Source organism: Pan troglodytes, chromosome 9, assembly GCF_028858775.2.
Source record: "Pan troglodytes isolate AG18354 chromosome 9, NHGRI_mPanTro3-v2.0_pri, whole genome shotgun sequence".
NCBI classification, from domain to species: Eukaryota; Metazoa; Chordata; class Mammalia; order Primates; family Hominidae; genus Pan; species Pan troglodytes.
In genome coordinates, this window is record NC_072407.2 from 88,038,476 (window position 1) to 88,060,435 (window position 21,960).

The 21,960-nt window shown below is 36.9% G+C and overlaps 1 protein-coding gene across 27 annotated transcripts in view; it reads right to left on the minus strand.

Annotated features, from left to right (window-relative positions):
* PICALM (phosphatidylinositol binding clathrin assembly protein) overlaps positions 1-21,960 on the minus strand; it is a 110,969-nt gene that overhangs the window by 60,703 nt on the left and 28,306 nt on the right. For 26 of the 27 annotated variants that reach the window (XM_508908.9, XM_009423907.5, XM_063783367.1 and 23 more), the window contains exons 2-4: positions 12,610-12,752; positions 7,472-7,547; positions 3,516-3,618 (exon numbers count right to left, since the gene is read on the minus strand). In XM_508908.9, coding sequence (XP_508908.3) covers positions 3,516-3,618; positions 7,472-7,547; positions 12,610-12,752 — 322 coding nt within the window. Of the gene's footprint in view, positions 1-3,515; positions 3,619-7,471; positions 7,548-12,609; positions 12,753-21,960 lie in introns of those variants that run through there. The other variant, XM_054661625.2, reaches the window with a different exon arrangement.

The window sequence follows — 21,960 nt, forward strand, 5'->3', positions numbered from 1 at the left end:
AGCCTGGGTGATGGAGCCAGACTCTGACTTAAAAAAAAAAAAAGAAAAAAAGAATGAGATGGATCTATGTGTACAGACATTGAAAATGTCCAAAATACACAGGAGGGGAAGAAAAGCAGCCTTCAAAGAATCTGATCCAATTTTTATGTAATTTTCTATGTGCCTTCATATACATATTTCTATTTACACACACAGAAAAGGTTAGACACACTAAAATGTTAACATTTTCTATGGATTAGGATGGTATTTTTCTTAAATTTTATTACTTTTGTAAACATAAAAAAACCGTAATAAATCAAACTTTACTACTTATAATGAGAGTCCTCTCCAAAAGGTATAGCCTACTGAGGTTTTTGCCATGATATAATAATTTCAATTGCTGTCATGTCCTCAATTTATACCTGATATTCCTGATTTTTTTTCTTTTGTATTTATACAGTCTGACATGTGTATATGTGTGTGTATAATGCCACTTTTGCACTTCTTCTTGGTCCCCACTCAATTATGGCTCCTCCTTGATTCAACTAAGTCAATACTAATTTTATTGTACTTAATCAGGAGCTATTTTCCTCCAATTAAAAAAGACTGCTCTATTAAATAAAAAAATTCACCAACTATTCTCAAGACTGGCCCTTCAAATTAGAACAAAAGTTACCATTTTAAAAATCTATTATTCTGAAATCTGTAAATACACTGAAGATCAACTTCACTGAAGACACTTTACAGTGAAATATCATTGGACAGGATACAGAGGTTAAAAATCAGACTTCTAAAAAAGTTCTCCACCATAATCTTCTACAAAGTGCTTAAATATATGAAACAAAATCTGTAGAATTTACTTTAGGTATATTCCAAAATAATCACCTCCTGATGGATTTGGAATGGCAGCATAGAACATTTAAATTCAGCTTTAAATTTTCTTGCATAACTAAGAGGTTACCTCTATATTTTAATTAAATTTTTCACTTCAGTCCATTAATTTAAAATTTCAATAGAATAATCTAAAGGAACACATCAATTGCTTAGACCTTTGGGATCACTGAGCAGCAGAGTGGCTCAGGAAGGCATTCACCAGACTATTTCTGTACATGCCAGATTCCCTTCAAGACAGGTCTTCATAGCTACAAGGGTCATCGCTGCTGCTAAGAATGTCTTCAGTGGCTTTCTCCTGAGCCCTCATCCTATATCCTAGGAAAAAAATCTGCATATCAGGTGTTATCAGTTATAGAAGCACTGACTATATCATTCATGTGACTGGATCATGTACTAAGATGATTGTTATTTAGGGTGCAGCAAAAATTAAATGCATCTTCTGCATTTAAGATTAAAAGAAAGCTTAAATACAAAACAGCACTGAAAGAAATGAAAAAAGATCCAAATAAACAGAAAGACATCTCTTGTTCATAGACTAGAAATTTAATCATTAAGAAGATAATACTCCCCAAACTGATCTATAGATTCAATGCAATCCCCCACAAAATCCCAGCTATCTTTTCTGCAGAAATCAAAAAGCTGATCCTGAAATTCACATGGGAATGCAAGGGGCCCAGAACAGCTAAAACAATCTTGGGAGAAAAAAAAAAAAAAGAATAGAATTGGAAGACTCACACGTTCTAATTTTAAAACACACTGCAAAGCAACAGTAATCAAGACAATGTGGTACTGGCATGAAGATATACATACAGATCAACAGAACAGAACTGCAAGTCCAGAAATAAACCTTTACATTTATGGTCAACTCACCTTCAACAAGGTGCTAAGACTATCCAATGGGGAAAGAAGAATAATTTCACAAAATGTTGCTGGGATAACTAGATATCCACATACAAAAGAATAAATTTGGACTCACCTCTCACACCATATACAAAAGTTAATTCCAAATAGATAAGAACCTAACTATATGGGCAAAAAATACAAGATTCTTAGAATAAAAAGTAGGAGTAAATCTTTGTGACCTTGGATTAAACAATGATTTCTTAGACATGATTACAAAAGTACAAGCAACCAAAGGAAAAAAAAGATACACTTGATTAATTAAAATGTTTGTTCTTCAAAAAACACCAACAAGAAACTGAAAAGACAAGCCATGGGAGAAAAATATTTGCAAATTATTTATGCGATAAGAAACTGGTGTCCAGAACATATTTTTTTAAATTCTTGCAACTTAACAATAAAAAGGGCAAGTAACCCAATTTAAAAATGAGCAAAAGGCCAGGTCAGTAGCTCAGGCCTATAATCTCAACACTGTGGGAGGCCAAAACGGGAAGACTGCTTGAGCCCAGGAGTTCAAGACCAGCCTGGGCAACATAGTGAGAACTCATTTGTATGAAAATTTTTTAAAAAATTAACTGAGCATAGTGTTGCATGCCTGTGTTCCCAGCTACTCAACAGGCTGAGGGGGAAAAATTGCTTGAGCACAGGAGGTCAACACTGCAGTGAGCTGGGATTGTGCCACTGTCTCAAAAAGTGAAAATAAAAAATAAAAACAGGGCAAAGGGTTTGAAGAGGCATTTTTTCAAAAGACGATATGCAAATGGTCAACAGCTCAAAAAAAATGCTCAATATCATTAGCCATCAGGGAAATGCAAACTAAAAATCACTAGACACCAGTTCACACCCACTAGGATCGCTACCATTAAAAAAAAAAAAAAAAAAGGCAAAAAAAAAAAAAACCCAGAAAATAACAAGTATGGCAAGAATAGGGAGAAACTGAAAGTGCCATACATTGCTGGTGGGAACGTAAAGTGATTCAACTGCTTTGAAAAATGATTTGGCAGTTCCTCAAAATGACAAACATAGGAGTTACCATATGACACAGCAATTCCACTTCTAGGTATACACCGAAGAGAATTAAAAAGATAATCCACATAAAATCTAATGTTCACAGCACCATTATTCCTAATAGGCAAAAGTAGAAACTATTCAAGTGGCCATCACCTTATGAACAGATAAACAAAATGCAGTATATGTCCATAAAGTAAAATATGATTTGGCTAGAAAAAGGAATAAAATACTGATATATGAAATAACATGGATGCTACAACTTGGATATATCATGCTACACAAAGGTCATATATTGTATAATTTCATTTATATGAAATGTTCAGAATAGACAAGCCCAGAGACACAGAAAGTAGATTCATGGTTGCCAGGATCTAGGGGAAGAGGGAATAGGAAATGAATGCTAATAGGTATAGAGTTTCTTTGTGGAGGTGATAAAAATGTTCTGAAATTAGTGGTGATGTTGGACAACTTTGTAAATACACTAAAAACCAATGAATTACACACTTTAAAATGATAAATTTTGTTATGTGAATGATATCTCAATAAAGGTGCTATAAAAAGAACTTAAAAACAAATCCTACCACAAAAAGTACTTGATATACCTCATCAAAGAAAAATGAGGCTCATCTTTTAAAACTGGCTAAAATTTCGTAATTCATAATCTAGTAACTCCTATGTTTTACATTTTTAAAAATTCAAATCAATTAGATGTCAAAAAAAGCTTAACTCACCCTCTCTTCACTTTTGTGAAATCAAATGCAACTTGTCTGTATGAAACTGCTTTCTCATTTAAATATCTACTATACCGCCTAATAAATGTAGACATGTCATATCCTGTAAAAAAACAAAAACAAAAACAAAACAAAGAAAGAGACAAGTTTTTATAAATGACTAAAAATCCCAATATGCCTAGAAAAACAACTCATTGCATCCAATGGCTATAATGTCTTGATATCCCAATTCAATTTAGTATGTAAATTAAGTAACTAATTAATAACATTACCATTAAATTCTCTTAAGGCTTCATATTTAAATCAGATAAGTCCTATGTAGTTTTAAAAACAAACCTCTTCCCTTAGAACTTCACTAAAATAAGAAGTTTCTTTTGTTTCTCTCAATATTCCTATTCTTTATTCAGCAGGAATTAGAAAAACATGTTCTTTTACACAACTTGATAATCTCACAACTCAAATTTAACATCCTATGGAACCACAATCCCATTCCTCAAATCAAGCAACTTTATATAATTTTTATACTCCTAAAATTTTTAGCTGTATTTAGAACCATAACTTGTATGTGCCAACCTTATAAAAAGTATAAAAAATTACTGTGTAATATAAGAAATGGCAATATGCAAGTTCAGGGTGTAACAAAAACAATTATATGAATGTTTTCAATGAAACTTTCTAAATGAATACATAAATCATTCTAAGATTTTGTTTCATCATGACCTTGACTTGAAAACTTCAGCAACATAAAATCTAATCAATATTATTTTCTAAAAACACCAAAAACTGTGTGTTTTAGTTATTACCTGGCTCAAGGAAGTCTATAAATTTTTGCTCCTCATTGAAAAGTGAACCCATTTTATTTTATCTCATATTCATCTAACAAATTTAATTACTTGGTCTTTGCTACCTTTAAAAGACAATACCAAAACCAACCAAAATGTAAACTAACTGGATTTCAACATCACCAGTTCATTTATTTAGCAAAATATTTATTGAGTGCCTATTAAGTACCAGTGGAGAAAAATCAGTGAACAAAATAGAAAAAAAAATACTGCTCCCATATGACTTCATACCTACTACTGTACACGTCAGGTGTTACATGCTCACATTCCTCAGCTCTTCGGTTCATATGGTTCTATCTACTATACCCCATCCTAAGACGGTAAACACCTCTCATCCTTCAAGGCTCAACCTCTCCTCTACATAAAAAGAGTGAAATTATTAAAATCTTACCACTAGAATTGCTTAATTTCCATCTTAAGAAAATGATAAATCAGTCGCTAATAAGACACAAAAAACCTACTTGGATATATGCATAAACTCTGCCTAGAGCACTGCTCTGCATCTTGTTTTCCATGGACTTTTAAAGTTAAAATGAACTGAATGAGGGAGGAAGTGAAAATTAAAGGATGAGTAGGCAGTTTCTTCCATGCCCCTGAAAATAGAGACACTCCATTTTTATCTATAATATATATCTGGCTTCTGTTTAAGATTTCAAAAAGAGGCCAGGTGTGGTGGCTCATGCCTGTAATCCCAGCACTTTGGGAGGCTTAGGAGGATCGCTTTAGACCAAGAGTTCAAGACCAACCTGGTCAACAGAGCAAGAGCCCATCTCTACAAAATATTTAAGAATAAAAAAATTAGCCAGGCGTGGTGGTGCACATCTGTAATCCCAGCTGCTCAGGAGGCTGACGGGAGGACTGCTTGAGCCAGGAGTTCGAGGCTGCAGTGAGCTACGATCATACCACTGCACCCAGCCTAGGTGACAGAGCAAGCCCCGGTCTCTTTTACTCCAGCCTCAGCAACAGAACCAGATCCTGTCTCAAAGAAAAAAAACATTTTTTTTTCAAGAGAGGGGGTCTACTGTTTTAATTTTTTTTCCTTAAGTTAGAGCGCCGTAACTCTTGTTAAAATATAATGCATTTTGTAACAATGGGTCCTACATATAGATTACTGGTCTTCTAGAATGTCTGGAAGATAGGGTATTAAATTCTTTTTAAGCAATACCTGCACCTACCAAAGGGAAACAAGTATTGGACTGAACACCTCCAAACTCAAATACAGCCAGTCACATTAAAAAAAAAAAAAATTCCCCTGATCTTTTTTTTTTTTTTTTACACCTCCGGAAGAACCACAGTTCAGGCCCTGATTAACTCTACACTAGATAACCAGAACAACTGAAACAGTCTCAGCATCTTCAAGATTTGGTTTACTCTGATCTAACTTGACTAAGCTATGATGCTTTCCTGGTAACACATAATTCCCTCTCCCCTCCTCTCTCTACTGCATTATAAAATTCCAACTCTATAAAAAATTTTTGTGCTTGATTTTGGCTCTGAACAGCTTCTTGAGGGCTATCTGCCACTACATGTTCTCAAATACACAATTCATATATATTCTATTCACATTCGTTTGCTCTGTAAATCTTAAATATTCATATCCATGTGAACGACTTTCACATCCATATACATCTGTGTATCTGTCCTTACTTTCACATCCATGTATTATTGTACCTGTGCTTAAGCCAACTCATCTTCTCATCCTTCTCTTGAAGCCCAGCACAAATCTCACCTTCTCTAAAGACATTTCCCTGATTGAGCCTCACTGTTGAATATTCCCAATTCATTTGGCATATCCTTTATGAGGTTCTCCCTAAAGCTAACATTCTATAATGCTAACAGCCTAGTTACAGAACTAAGTAAAACAGATCCCATTAAGACAATGTGCATGGACAGCTATAACCACATTATGTCCATTTCAAGTCACTAAATAAAAAACAGCAGGCCGGGTGCGGTGGCTCACGCCTGTAATCCCAGCACTTTGGGAGGCCGAGGCAAGCAGATCATGAGGTCAAGAGATGGAGACCATCCTGGCCAACATGGTGAAACCCCATCTCTACTAAAGATACACAAATTAGCTGGGCGTGGTGACATGCGCGGGTAGTCCCAGCTACTCAGGAGGCTGAGGCAGGAGAATCGCTTGAACCCGGGAGGCGGAGGTTGCAGTGAGCCAAGATCATGCCACTGCACTCCAGCCTGGTGACAGAACGAGACTTCGTCTCAAAAAAACATAAATAAGAAAATAGCTATGAATATGAAGGAACAATTCATCTCAACAAATTATATCCACTTTAGCTACTAAAACATGTAATATTCCAACTACATTTCTTGGAATGAAACATAATATAATAACAATGAAAGCAAATATTTACATAGCATTTCTTTTTTTGTTTGTTTTTTTGAGACAAGAGTCTAGCTTTGTCACCCAGGCTGGAGTGCAGTGGCATGATCTTGGCTCACTGCCACCTTCGCCTCCTGGGTTCAAGCGATTCTCCTGCCTCAGCCTCCTGAGTAGCTGGGATTAGAGGTGTGCACCACCAATCCCAGCTAATTTTTGTATTTTTAGTAGAGACGGGGTTTCACCATGTTGGCCAGGCTGGTCTCGAACACTCGACCTCAAGTGACCCACCCGCCTCAGCCTCCCAAAGTGCTGCAATAACAGGCATGAGCCACCATACCCAGCCTTACATAGCATGTCTTGTGTGCCAGGCACTGTTCTAAGCACTTTGTAGTAATTAACTAGGTTAAGTCTCATGACAATCTTATTGGGTAGGTACTATCACTATTACTCGATTCTACTGATGCAGAGGTGAAGTAACCTGCCCAAGTTCATATAGCTGGTAGGCAGCAAAGATGAGATTCAAACCTAGACAGTCCAGCACCAGAATTCATGCTCTCAAATAACTACTCTGTACTCCATCTCAGAGAGCTCTGAGTATCTGGTAGGAAAATTATTATTAATCTTCAAATTAAAAGACAGTTTTTTCTTTCCTACAACCTTCACTAAAATATAAGGTTTAAAGTAGCACATGTTCTAAAAGACAGAGTTCTACTCTGGAGTAATCATCATGTGGGTGTCATTCTTTTGATTTTCTATAATGTAAAAGTTATCTTTACCTTGCAATCCACTTTTATCCAAAAAATTGCTTAAGTTAAACAACGTGTTTCTTGAAGCCAAATACTGAATAAAACGCTGGAAAAAAAAAATTACATCATATTAAGGTACTGCCATCTCACCAACTCTAATTCGAAAATTAGGAGGAAAAGTTATGGTTAACACATTCCATTAAGCTTATCTAGTTTAAATTTCTCATCCTCACTCTTTCCATTAACTAGTTACCAAACCTAAAAGCATAATACATATTTTTCACTAGCATGCGAGAATTTATTAAAGCCTAATGCCCACAGATATAGTATTAAGTCAAAACAATAAAAGCAAATAGGCAGTGGAACCAGTAGTTTTGGTTTTATTACAGCATACTAAAACTATAGCTAATCATTTTTAGGTGGTATCTGTATTTTAAACAGCCGTCTGGTATACCAAAGTTTTGGCTTTAAAAAAAAAATACTTCTAAACATACAAGAAAGCAATAGAGATCCTCTTACCCACTGTCCAGATTAAACAAATTCACATGTTCACTTCACATCTTACATAGAATCAAAACATTATAGCCTCCATTGAAGAACCACACCTTCAATCTCCCTTCCCTCCCTCTTCAGAGGTGAGTACTTTTCTGAAACAGGTATACGTTACTTTCACACAGGTTTTCACCATTTTACTAGACATACAAGTATCTATAAACTATCCAAGTGTTTTCTATTTTAAATTTACACAAGTATCATAGTGTACTTACTCTTTGCAATGTGTTTTAACTCAACTTTTCCCTAAGAATTGTCCCACTTAACATTTCATTTTAAATGATGTTCTAATATTCCAATGAATACATCATCATAAATCCGTTCATTTATTACGGATATACTTTCTAATTTTCGCTATTATTAACAAAGTTGTATTGACATATTTCTTCATGGTCTCCGTGCATAAGTATATGAGTATATGAGTTTTTCAGGATATATACCTAGGGATGAATTATTAGGCCAGCACATATGTAAAAGCTCATCTTCTCAATATTGCCAAAATGGTCTCTGAAGTGCTTACCATAGTACATAACCTTAGTCTCCTTCACATACAGCCTCTAAATAGCTAAAGAAATGCCTTTCAACTTCACTTCTTAGGATTACTTTACTTTCTTCTTCATTTTTTTTTTAATGCATGTAGAGGCTAATAATCAACTAGGATGTACACCATCACCTCCGAAATCAGTATTTTTTTTTTTTTTTTTGAGACAGGGTCTCGCTCTGTCATCCAGGCTGGAGTACAGTGGTGTGATCACAGCTTTCCACCCTCCTGCTCTCAAGCAATCCTCCCATCTCAGTATGAAGCACCACCCACCATCCACCCCTCACCCTCGCCCCCAAGTAGCTGGGACTACAGGCATGTCCAGCTCACATTTTAAAAAAAATTTTTTGTAGAGACAACGTCTTACTACATTGCCTAGGCTGGTCTGGAACTCTTGGGCTCAAGCAATCCTCCCACCTTGGCCCCCCAAACTCTCAGGATTATAGGTATGAGAAACTGTGCCCGGCCCCCAAATTAGACTTGTACAACTGAGATCACCCCAAACTAACAAACCAGGATTTTGAAAATCAATGTGTAAACTGAAGACTCATATTTCACAATTATCCTAAAATAGTGTTTCAAAAAGTTATAAAAATATCGTAAGACAATATTAGACTATGATTTTAATAGATTTTGATAAGACTCTTCTTTACCTCTGCATTCTAAATTAATGTAAATAATTTCGTCTACCAGGCCATTTCATTCATGATTTTAGAGATAATAAATCTAAATTTTCCTTTTCATTTTATTAGTCCTTTCTACGTTCATTATATTTAGCTGTAAAGACATATATGGCTTTAATCAAGTTTTGATTTTGTTTTCAACAGCATCCTAATGATATTCAAAATGGTATTAAATTGAGCACCATGCCAACACTCTGGCAAGTAATAAGGCTTCACAGGTTCCCATTTTGGGTCATAAGCGGTAACCTGAAATGGATTATCCTAAACCTTCATTTAAAGAATGGCAATGTGGAAGGTGGGTGATTAGGTACATAAGCATTTGTTATGCCATTCACTCTACTATTGTGTATATTAGAAACTTTTCATAACAAAATATTTAAAGAACATATTTCAGATTATTTTACCCAAAATGGTATTAAATACTTTATAATAAATCCATGCTTGGTACTTCTCTTTTCTAATTTCATCTACAAATTTTTAACTCTACATTTTCATGTATTAATCACCTATAACTTGTCATACTAAAGAGCCTTGGTCAATTCTATTTACCATGAAGGTACTATCATATTATTGAGGAAGGTCCAGAAGTGACTTACCCAAGTAACCCAGTTGGTAAGTGAACAACAGTATAAAAGTACCTACCTGCCTCATGTCAAGGGTCTATAACACAATGCTCACTCAGCCTTACCTTTTGAGATTTTTCTCTGTGGCCAGGTTTCTCAACCTGAGTACTCTGACACTGAATCAGGTAATTCTTTGTTGTTGGAGACTGCTCTGTGCATTACTGTTTTTAATTTTCTGTTTTTTTTTTTGAGATGGAGTCTCTTGCTTCGTTGCCCAGGCTGGCACGCAAAGGTGTCATCTCGCTCACTGCAACCTCCGCTTCCCAGGTTTAAGCGATTCTCCTGCCTCAGCCTCCTGAGTAGCTGGGATTACATATGTGCACCACCACGCTTGGCTAATTTTTGTATTTTTTAGTAGAGATGGGGTTTCACCATGTTGGTCACACTGGTCTCGAACTTGCGACCTCAGGTGATCCACCCACCTTGGCCTCCCAAATTGCTGGGATTACAGGTGTGAGCTACCTCACCCAAGCCTGTTCTGTGCATTATTGTAAGATGTTTTGAAGCAGCCCTGGCCTTTACCTACTAGATACCGGCAGCATCCCCTTCAGTTGTGACAAATGTCCCCTAAGGGAAAAAAAAAATCATCCCCCTTCCCCACTCAGTTTTGAGAACCACCGCTCCATGGTATTTCAATCACCACAGCATAGTGAAATCCTATGTACAGCCTCTAACAAATTAATGGCACCTGCCAATGGGAACACCTGAAGGTTGTACAAACTAGCATAAAAAATGAACAGAGCATGGAATTTGCTTTAACTGCCTACAGGAAGCTAAACATGAGTTTACCAAAAAACACACTATCAAAAAAACACACTAAAATGCTATCTTTCTCCCCTTGTCAGTCAATCTACAAAATGACTGTCAACTTTCTGTTTTGTCTTTATTAACATTTTGCCTCTAGTACTATCAATTACCTTATTTACAGCCTCTGAAAGCCATTATTGATACTTTATCTGGCAGTGTAGCTGGTTGTATTTGTGGCTTTTTCTTTTTAAAAAATAAACTACATCAAATAAATAAAGAAGAAGAAGAAAAGTACATACACGCTTGGAATCCTTCAGAATAATCATAATCTTAACTAAACATATTCTTGCTAAAAGTAAAAACTATTATCCTAGTTAAGATGTTTCAAGTTACATTTAAGCTAATACAGCCAAACATTTCTATTCGCTCTATAAACTGGTTATAATGAATTAGAAAGCAACTAACGTAAGTCCTAAAAATGGTCATGTCTGTTGACTTAGTAATCACATTTCAGGTAACACTTAGGGGAAATCATTTTTAAAAATTAAAAACTACAAATAAAATCACTCAATGTGGTGGTATAACGATGAATCAGAAAACTCAATTTCTAGCAAGGAAAATAGTTTAAAAATTGTGAACTATATGATCAATTACATAGTTACTAAAGATGATAAAAAATACAACATGGCGATGCTGATAGTGTAATATTATATAAAAAGCTAAGTATATTTTATCTACATTATGATTATAGCCATTTAAAAAATACAAATACTTTTGGACAAGAACTAGAGGGAAGACCAAAATGTGCCAAAAGTAAGATGTGGTGGAACAATAAAGTTGTGGGTAAATTCCTGCTTTAATTTTGAACTTTAATAATGCTATATTGGTAGTTGTCAAAAAATAGTTTCAATACTGAAAAGCCCAAAATAACACACAACGTGATGGATGTCAACAAGTCATTATGCTCAGAAAACTAATACCAATGACTAAAGTTCTTTCTCATCTCTAGAAGGTTATCTTCCCGGGCTGCATTTTTCTAAGGCACATACCAATGAAGATTTATCTAGTTCTACTCAGATGTTCTTGAAAAGCTCCTGTTAATACAATTTTACAAATAAGTTTATTGAGCTGAGAAAATGAACCAAAAAATTAGCTGCTAGGCTATCACGGAAAGTAAGATGATTCTCTCAAAACAGATTTTCAAAAGCATATATATCTTATTTGTTACCCTTTTAGGCAACAAAGGCTTCAGACACACCTTTCTGCTGAAGAAGGCACACTTCAATCAGTCCCTCTCAGCAAATGCCATCTTAGTCCTAAATATCACAGCTTTGAAGTAGGCAAAGTGCTTCCATAAACAACTATATGAGATCAGACAAGAATCTAAAGCTGGGTGTGATGGCTTATGCCTGTAATCCCAGCACTTTGGGAGGCTAAGGTGGGAAGATCACTTGAGCCCAGAAGTTCAAGACCAGCCTAAGCCAAGATGGAAAGACCCCCATCTCTACAAAAAAATTTAAAAATAAGCCAGGCATGGTAGCACACACTTGTAATCCCAGCTACATGGGAGGCTGAGGTGGGAAGGTCCCTTGAGCCCAGGAATTTGAGGTAGCAGTGAGCTATGATGGTACCACTGCACCTCAGCCTGGGCAACAAAGCAAGACCCTGTCTCAAAACAAACAAACAAAAAATCTAACTGGACTATAATAAAAGAACAAATGGATATAGACAAATATATAGTCTATAAACAGGACCAGCAAAAACCAGGGATGCTTATGGAACCCATTTCTAGGCATTAATCTTTGCTTCTTGATCCATTATTGATGTCCTCTGTGCTCTGACCCACTTTTTGCTTTCTGGCTTACAGGCTATCTTTCCTCAAATTACAGGGTCTATAATTATATTTCTGGCTAGGCACCTTGACCTTTGTACCTGGGAGCTGTTTCTGAAGTTTCAGTGAGAGAAGCTAGCTAACAATAAGTCAACACATCAGTATACTTGTTCAATAAAAATTCTGCTTACCTCATTTCCATACACCATCAAATGATGAGTTGTAATGAGAGATTTGAAGACCACCACCCAACTACTATTAGTAGTTCTTTCAAATAAACTGTCTGCCAACTGTGGGATGTTCACATTCATCTCATTTGTGCACTGAATTAAGTCTGCAATAAAAAATTTTTAAATGATTAATTTCCTCTGTGGTTTTTATTGTTAATACCAGATTTGCATACAAACAGGCAAAAGATTTAACACAAAGTGGAGCAGTAATAGATAGTTTGGAGATGTTGTTAAAAATCTCTCAATTAAGAGCAATTGAGACTACCATAATCTACCTAAGAAGCAGGGTACCAATTAGAATCACATAAATGATCAACAATACCAAAAAATAAATCAAACTCCCTCAGGGTATAATTCTCTCTCAAGTACTTTGGTCATCTCAAAATGAATTGTTTCAAGGTTTTGAGGAACCTTCTATTTCCTTACTACTTAAAAACCTTCCATTAAAATACTGGTATTATTCATCTCTTTAAAATTAACTTTAACATTTTTCTTTAAATAAAGCTTATTTAAAGAAATCATCCATACAGAAGAATGAACAAAATGAAGATCAAACTACCTTTATGAACATCCACCCTAGAATGCTGTCTTTGCAACAGGAAGATAACAGGGCAGAGATCTGGTCTGTAATTGAGTTGGATCTGTTTGTTCATACAAAAGATTTATACTCCTTCTCTCCCCTCTGTTCTACTGAATTAGCTCAGATCAGTTGATAACTAGGCAATACTGAGAACAAAACTGGAAAAAAAGATTCTCAATAAAACTTAAGAAGAGTAACCTACAATCTGTTTAAGAGATATTATTCGTAAACTCAATGAAGAAAATGTAAAATAGGTTGGGTGCGGTGGCTCACCCCTGTAATCCCAGTACTTTGGAAAGCTGAGGTGGGGTGGATCACCTGAGGTCAGGAGTTCGAGACCAGCCTGGCCAATATACTGAAACCCCGTCTTTACTAATAATACCAAAAACATTAGCTGGGCTTGGTGGCGGGCACGGGTAATCCCAGCTACTCAGGAGGCTGAGGCAGGACAATTGCTTGAACCTGGGAGGCGGAGGTTGCAGTGAGCGGAGATAGTACCACTGCACTCCAGCCTGGGCAACAGAGTGAGACTCTGCCTCGATAAAAAATGTAATATAATATAACCTAATTTAGAGATATAACAGAGGAGAAAACCAAGAAATGAGTTGTTTTACTTTTAAAATATAATGTATAAATGTCTCAGCTATACTACAATAAAGGGAAAAAAGTTATTCATGACATTAATTTGTTCACTTTTAATCTTCAGTGTGTAATGATTAAATATGAATTCAAATGATCTAACTTGGCCTTGATAGCAAGAAATGACAATGTAACTACCAACATTTACTTAAAATTTTTCCTTTAATAGGTCCAATTATTATATAAGTTAATATCTGATAAACACATGCATTTTAGATAAGCAGCTACGGTGGCCAATACTGCTTAAAGAACAAAGAACAAAACAGAATGCCCATGGAACAACAGAATGACACAAAGCTTTCACAATTCAGACTATTTGCAACAAAAATGGAACAGTAAATCCAACTTGGATATGCATGCTTCAACTTCTGAGAGTAAAAAATGGAATTTAATCTCTGCCTTCTCTAGATCTTCATAGCACTTTATAACTGGCCTATGGCACTGAACATATTACACTAGACTTCAGTTTCAACGACAGTACTTTATACACACAAACACACACACAATTTAATACTATATAGTGCATGGTGCATGGTGTGTGTGTATATATATACTGTACTATGTATGTTATAAAACATATGTGTATGTATATGTACATATATCCATACTATATTCCCTTTGTGATCTGTTCTTCCCCCCACTGCATCACTGCCATCTTCTTTGCAATGCCTCCCATATGCCAAGCACTCTTATCTCAGGTGTTTGGTACTGTTGTTCCTCCTGCCTAGAATTCTCTTCTGCTAGATACCTATGCTGCTTGCTCCCTTCACTTCCTTCCTATAGCTATTTGCTAAAGTGTCACCATATTAGATAAACTTCCCTGAATATTTACGCAAAATAACAAAGCCTTGGGCATTCCCCTACCTCTAAACCCTTATTATCCCCCTCACTCTGCTTATTTCTCTCCAAAGCATTTATTGCCACTGAACTCAATTTGTTTAATGTCTTTCTCTCTCAATTAAAATGTTTTTAAGTTCCATGTGGGCAGGGCTTTTTTGTTCTCAACTCTATCCCCAAAGACCTAGAATAATGCCTCAAATATAAAGATCAGTCATATTTTTTAAGACACATTCATTTTGGTATGCATATGGGTACTCTTAACATGACATTTTTTAAAAAGCATCCAAGATTGTGTCCTTACATTAAGTTAAATCAACATCTTACAACTATCTGTACAACCTGCTATTCCCAAGAGGTTGAAAAACAAAGCCGAGCCCAATACATGTGCAAATTTTCAAATTTCAAATTAAAAGGGGATCTAACAAATAAAGGTTTTTACTATAATGCTTATTAAAAACTATAGTATGCTTTTAGTACTGATCACAGAAAAACTGGAGTTATTTTGAAGGATAACTCCAGAAGCTAAAAAAAATTCTTCACACATAATAAAACAGGAAAAATTAAGTAAGAATTCACACTGAGATTATGAATCCAGAATAGACCAAATGTAAAACCAAGTTATACAAATATGACAGGTGGGGTGGGGAAGATATTGAATAAAATTAGTATATACCTCCCATAGTATTTAACTCAGCCAGTCATTTTCTCCATACAGTAATTTTTTATCTGTACAATGTTTCTCATTTAATAGTACCCTGAAAATGCTTCCAAGTTTGAGCTCCAAGTCAGGAAGGAAAATATTCTTCCCACCTCTGACTAACCAAAAGTAAACTGTTCCAAACAAAAGTAACACTTATCAGGGGACTCTCAATAGTCACTGCTTTTCCCACTCTCAATCCAGAAGACACTATTTCTTAAAAAGCAAAAACTGTAACGATTTCCCTTGCCAACCAATAAGTTACCAAAATGAGGACAGATCTTATATTTTCTTTTCATTATTTATCTCAATAATATAAAAACTGAAGTACCTTCTTGAATATTCATTATTAACAATTTCTGAATCCCACACACACTAAAAAAAAACAAGTACCACATGGCACATAGGTTCTCTGCTTTAGGTATGAGTGAGAATTTACAAAGATTTCCAATATTTAAGGGGATGAAGACAATAGGCCTAAAAATAAGCCTACCATAGAAATGACAATCACTTTTCCATGTAGAGAAAGCAGAAGGAACCAATACCCACCATACAAACACAAATGCTCTCACTTTTATTATTTCATATGCTCTTTCAACAAACAATGACTGAGGTAGATAAAGCTGATGTTAACTGTATTTACACAGGCAAGGTCACAGGAGCTAAGTGACAGATTAATGACTAGAATTAAATTTTTGCAAAGGATAAGGATCCATTAAAACATACAGCAACTAAATGCTCAACTAGCCAATTTAATACACGTTCTCGACTGAAAACTAAAAACAAAAACAATAGAAAAACAGTGAAATGCAAAACAGTATTTTTGTATTCTGAGGAAGTCTTTTTTTTTTTTTAACAAAGTACAAAAAATTTAGAACTAAGCAGTTACCAAATGGTTTCATTAATCTTACAGTCATATTCCTAGTGTAGGCCTTTACAAACTCTCCCACCAGGCAGAGTTCACCAACTTCAGCCTATATAGATTTCCCCAGGCAGAGTTCATCAACTTTAGAAACTTAAATTAGGACACTCAGGGTTCACTTCTACAGCAAGTCAGGCAACCCAGCCAGTGGCCTGCGCCATCAGAATGCAGAGTTCTCAAGTTCCCATCTAAACAGCAACTCACTAGGCTACATCAAAACCACAATGATACCCGAATAAGATTTTCTAAAAAAGAAGCCTGGCTTAAACCAGTATTTGTTTGTTTGTTTTTAAATCAACATACCACAATCACTTAGCCAAACACAGTAATACATATAAAATTTAGTAATCCCTTTCAAAAAGGTCATTTTGAACGAGAACTTCTTTTTTACAACTGCCCTCATAAATTTACAACCTAAAATTGATTTATTCAGTCATCTAGAAAACTGGAGATACGGCTGGGCACGGTGGCTCACATCTGTAATCCCAGCATTTTCGGAGGCCGAGGCGGGCGGATTACCTGAGGTCAGGAGTTCGAGACCAGCCTGGCCAACATGGTGAAACCCTGTCTCTACTAAAAAAAAACACAAAAATTAGCCGGGCATGGTGGCACACGCCTGTAATCCCAGCTACTTGGGAGGCTGAGGCAGCAGAATTGCTTGAGTCTGGGAGGCAGAGGTTGCAGTGAGCCGAGATCATGCCACTGCACTCCAGCCTGGCCTACAGAGCGAGACTCTGCCTCAAAAAGAAAAAAAAAAGAAAAAAAAAGAAAATTGGAGATAAAATTAATGTGGAAGGCAAGGCAAATTAACTGGTTAATCAAATTTTGCTTCACTTATCAAATCTTTGTAATTTTTCCTTGGTGGGAGTAGAAACAAAAAGCATATTCATCAAAAAATAGTAAACAGAGGATAAGGAACTTTTATATGAAGTATCAGCAAAATTTTTTTCATATAGCAAAATTGTTTTAAGTATTTCAAAACTATGCAAGTTGAAATTAGACATAGGCTAATCAAAGTTAAACACAGGCAAATTTGCCTAGTCGTAAGTGTCAAATGTCCCGGAAATGAAATGAACAGTCTTATTTCTTACTCCAATGATTTGTGAAAGGGATCATAAAATGTGGTCCAAATTAAGATGTAACTGTTAAAATTTTATCTGTAAAGTTCATGGGGTCTTCTGTGAGAAACACAATGTTATATTTTTATATAACTTCCAGTAGAATTAACTCAAAACTATGCTCTTCACAGGCTGACTTACACCTTAAGAAATCTAACCAACATAATTGGACTTTAATAACTGGGGAAATACTCTTAAAGACAGAATATGGAATGCTGAGTACAATGACAAAGATTGACAAAAATAATCAGATGGCTTTTAGAACAATACTAATGAAGCTAAGGGACCTAATTCATTATCTAAGTGGACATATCCAAGAGTGAAGAGTTAATCAAATGACACTACAGTCTGACTATGAAATACTATGAGGCCAACGAATGCATGGCACAAAAAATAAAAGCTGTCAGGAGAAAATGTTCACCACATATTAAGTCAAAAGTTATAGTAAAGAAAAATGCACAGTACAATTCCATTTTTTAAAACTGTATGTGTGAGGCTAGGCATTGTGGTTCATGCCTGTAATCCCAGTGCTTTGGAAGGCCGAGGTAAGATGACTGCTTGAGGTCACGAGTTTGAGACCAGCCTAAGCAACATAGGGAGATCCTGTCTCAACAACCACCAAAAAAAAAAAAAAAAAAAAAAATTTTTTTTTGAGATGGAGTCTTGCTCTGTAGCCAGGCTGGAGTGCATGGCATGATCTTGGCTCACTGCAACCTCCGCCCCCCAGGTTCAAGCGATTCTCCTGCCTCAGCCTGCCAAGCAGCTGGGACTACAGGGGTCCGCCACCACGCCCAGCTAATTTTTGTATTTTTAGTAGAGACAGGGTTTCACCATGTTGGCCAGGATGGTCTCAATCTCTTGATCTCGTGATCCACCCGCTTTGGCCTCCCAAAGGGCTGGGGATTACAGGCATGAGCCACCACACCTAGCCAAAAAAAAAAAATTTTTTTTTTTTTTTTTTTTTTTTTGAGACGGAGTCTCACTCTATCGCCCAGGCTGGAGTGCAGTGGTGTGATCTCGGCTCACTGCCACCTCTGCCACCCAGGTTCATGCAATTCTCCTGCCTCAGCCTCCCAAGTAGCTGGGATTACAGGCATCTGCTACCACGCCCGGCTAATTTTTGTATTTTTAGTAGAGATGGGGTTTCACCATCTTGGCCAGGCTGGTCTTGAACTCCTGACCTTGTGATCCACCTGCCTCAGCCTCCCAAAGTGCTGGGATTACAGGCGTGAGCCACCGCACCCAGCTCCCCATTTTTTTTTTTAATTAGTGCTTGTAGTGGAGGTTGAGGCGGGAAGATAGTTTAAGCCCAAGAGTTTAAGGTTACAGTGAACTGTGATCATGACATTGCACTCCAACTTGGATAACACAGCAAGACACTGTCTAAAAAAAAAAAGTTATGTATGTGTAATATTTTCTTGTATATATTGTATTTGCCCAAATACAAGGTGATGCAAACACAATCGAACACTTCCAAAATGACTTAACAACTATGTCATATATGAAGTTAGAGAAAAATAATTTATAAAGGAACTATAACACTGTTACTTCCATAAACTAATCTCAGTACCTCTCATGTCACAGAGCACACACCAGTTCTGTATTGTAATTTATTCCACACCCTTTAGAACGTTATCATGATCAAGAGCAGAAAGGAGAGCCATGACACATTCTTTATCTCCTCAAGGATGTGAGGAAGAGGTGGTACAAGAATAAGAGTGGCTGGGCCAGGCATGGAGGCTTACGCCTATAATCCCAACACTATGGAAAGTTGAGGCAGGTAGATCACTTGAGGTCAGGAGTTTGAGACCAGCCTGGCCAATATGGTGAAACCCTGTCTCTACTAAAAACACAAAAATTAGCCAGGCATGGTGGCACATGCTTGTAATCCCAGCTACTTGGGAGGCTGACACAGGAGAATCGCTTGAACCCAGGAGGCGGAGGTAAAAGGAAGCTGAGATCACAGCCATAGCACTCCAACCTGGGCAACAGAGCGAGACTCCATCAGAAAAAAATTAAACAAAACAAAACAAAAAAAGAATAAGAGTTGCATGGTAAAGTACCTGAGAATTTGGCAGCCACTATGCCAGAAGTAGGTCAGTATTTTGAACACAAGTTCAATCTCTTACAATGGTAAATGAGCCTTAAGGAATCTCCAGACCCCACACTTAAAGTAAGTCAAAGTCCTGGCCGGGCACGGTGGCTCACGCCTGGAATCCCAGCACTTTGGGAGACCGAGGCGGGTGGATCACGAGGTCAGGAGTTCAAGACCAGCCTGGCCAAGATGGTGAAACCCCATCTCTACTAAAAATACAAAAATTAGCCGAGCTTGGTGGCAGGCGCCTGTAATCCCAGCTACTTGGGAGGCTGAGGCAGAGAGCTGCTTGAACCCAGGAGGCGGAGGTTGCAGTGAGCTGAGATCACGCCACGGCACTCCAGCCTGGGTGACAGAGCGAGACTCCATCTCAGAAAAAAAAAAAAGGTAAGTCAAAGTCCTATCTTAACGTTTAAAAATAAAAGGCCAGGTGCAGTGGCTCATGCCTGTAATCCCAGTACGTTGGGGGTCAAGGAGAACGGATCACTCAAGGTCAGGAGTTTGAGACCAGCCTGGCCAACATGGTGAAACCCCAGCTCTATTAAAAATACAAAAATTAGCTGGACGCGGTGACAACACGACTGTAATCCCAACTACTTGGGAGGCTGAGGCAGGAGAATAACTTGAATCTGGGAGGCAGAGGTTGTGGTGAGCCAAGATCATGCCACTGCACTCTTGTCTGGGCAACAGAGTGAGACTCCATCTCAAAAAAAAAAATAGTGCAGCTGTAGGAAAAAAATCAGTATATTAGCACAACTAGATATGCTATTTCTGTCACTGTGTTCTTAGCAACATGAATGGACTAAGATTCCCACACTTAAAAATTAGAAAATGTAAAAATAGAGTGGAACATGGTGACATGCACCTGTAGTCAGCTACTTGGAAGGCTGACAGGAGGATCCCTTGATCCCAGGAATTCGAGGCTGTAATGTACTATAATCATGCCTGTGAACAACCACTGCCCTCCAGCCTGGGAAACACAGTGACACTCTGTGTCTAAAAAAAAATAAATTAAAATAAATTTTAAAAGGCAATCCTCCCCCCACCAGAAATGTAAAAATAATTCTACCATTTGTAAAATTGCCAGGTAAAATGACAGCACTTTCCCTCTCTAAAAACTATTCAATAGAAAAACTGCCATAAGTCTTCACAAATCATCTCATTATCTGGTCTGTTTATTTTAACAAAGTTCTTCCTGAAGAAGGTAACCTGAAAAGACCTCCGTCAATGCTAGTTTCAGGTGCTTATGAAGAAATAAAAAATTTAACAGAGGTAAGTATTCCTGGGGATATATACCACATAATTGCAAAATTGTGTTGGGTGTCTTCAGAACTTTAAAAAGCAACAAAATCATTTTGGGAGGCCGAGGCGGGCAGATCACGAGGTCAGGAGAGCGAGACCATCCTGGCTAACACGGTGAAATCCCATCTCTACTAAAAATACAAAAAAATTAGCTGGGCGTGGTGGCGGGAGCCTGTAGTCCCAGCTACTCAGGAGGCTGAAGCAGGAGAATGACATGAACCCGGGTGGTGGAGCTTGCGGTGAGCCAAGATCGCGCCATTGCACTCCAGCCTGGGCGACAGAGCATGACTCCGTCTCAAAAAAAAAAAAAAAAGGCAACAAAATAAAGTTATGTTGCAGATGCAGAGATCAGAAATATAGAAATATACATGAGGAACGAAAGAAACAAACTGTCTTAGTGTTATAAGAATGGATGGTGATAGTCTGTGAAAAAATTTCTAATGTAAATTAGAAAGATCTTACACAAAAGGAAAGATGTTATATAACTTTAAAAAAGGGGCTGTGGATGACCAAAAAAACACAAAATATCCAATATATACATGAATGTAAAATGAGTCAAATGTCATGTGGTGAGGTATGTATGAGTGGCGAAAAGAAACTACTATTTTAAAATCACAAATTACTTCTCTTTCTAATAACTTTTTAAAATTTTATTGATTTATTTTTATAGAGACGAGGTCTCCCCCTTTGTTGCCCAGGCTAGTCTCGAACTCCTGGGCTCAAGGGATCCTTCTCCTCGGCCTCCCAAAGTGCTGGGATTACTACAGATGTGAGCCACCGCACTCAGCCAGATTACTTTTTATAGTAATCTTTCATATGTATTCTAACTAGTGAGTTTCAATATTATGAGGCTGACTGCTTCATCTATATCCCTAACATTTACATATTTAAATAGGTTAAATAAATAAAACTTGAGGGGCTGTCAATGTCTCTGGGAAAATGCAGGCTTGCTTTATATTTGGGGTTACCTTACATTCAGGTACAAACAGTATAGGTGTATATATGTTTAAGTGTGTGTATATATTCCAAAATGCTTTAAGTGAGACACAGGATGAAGCCACACACTTTCAGAGCTATCCCTTTTGCTGGAAATGACCCGGATGCAATTCAAATAAACAA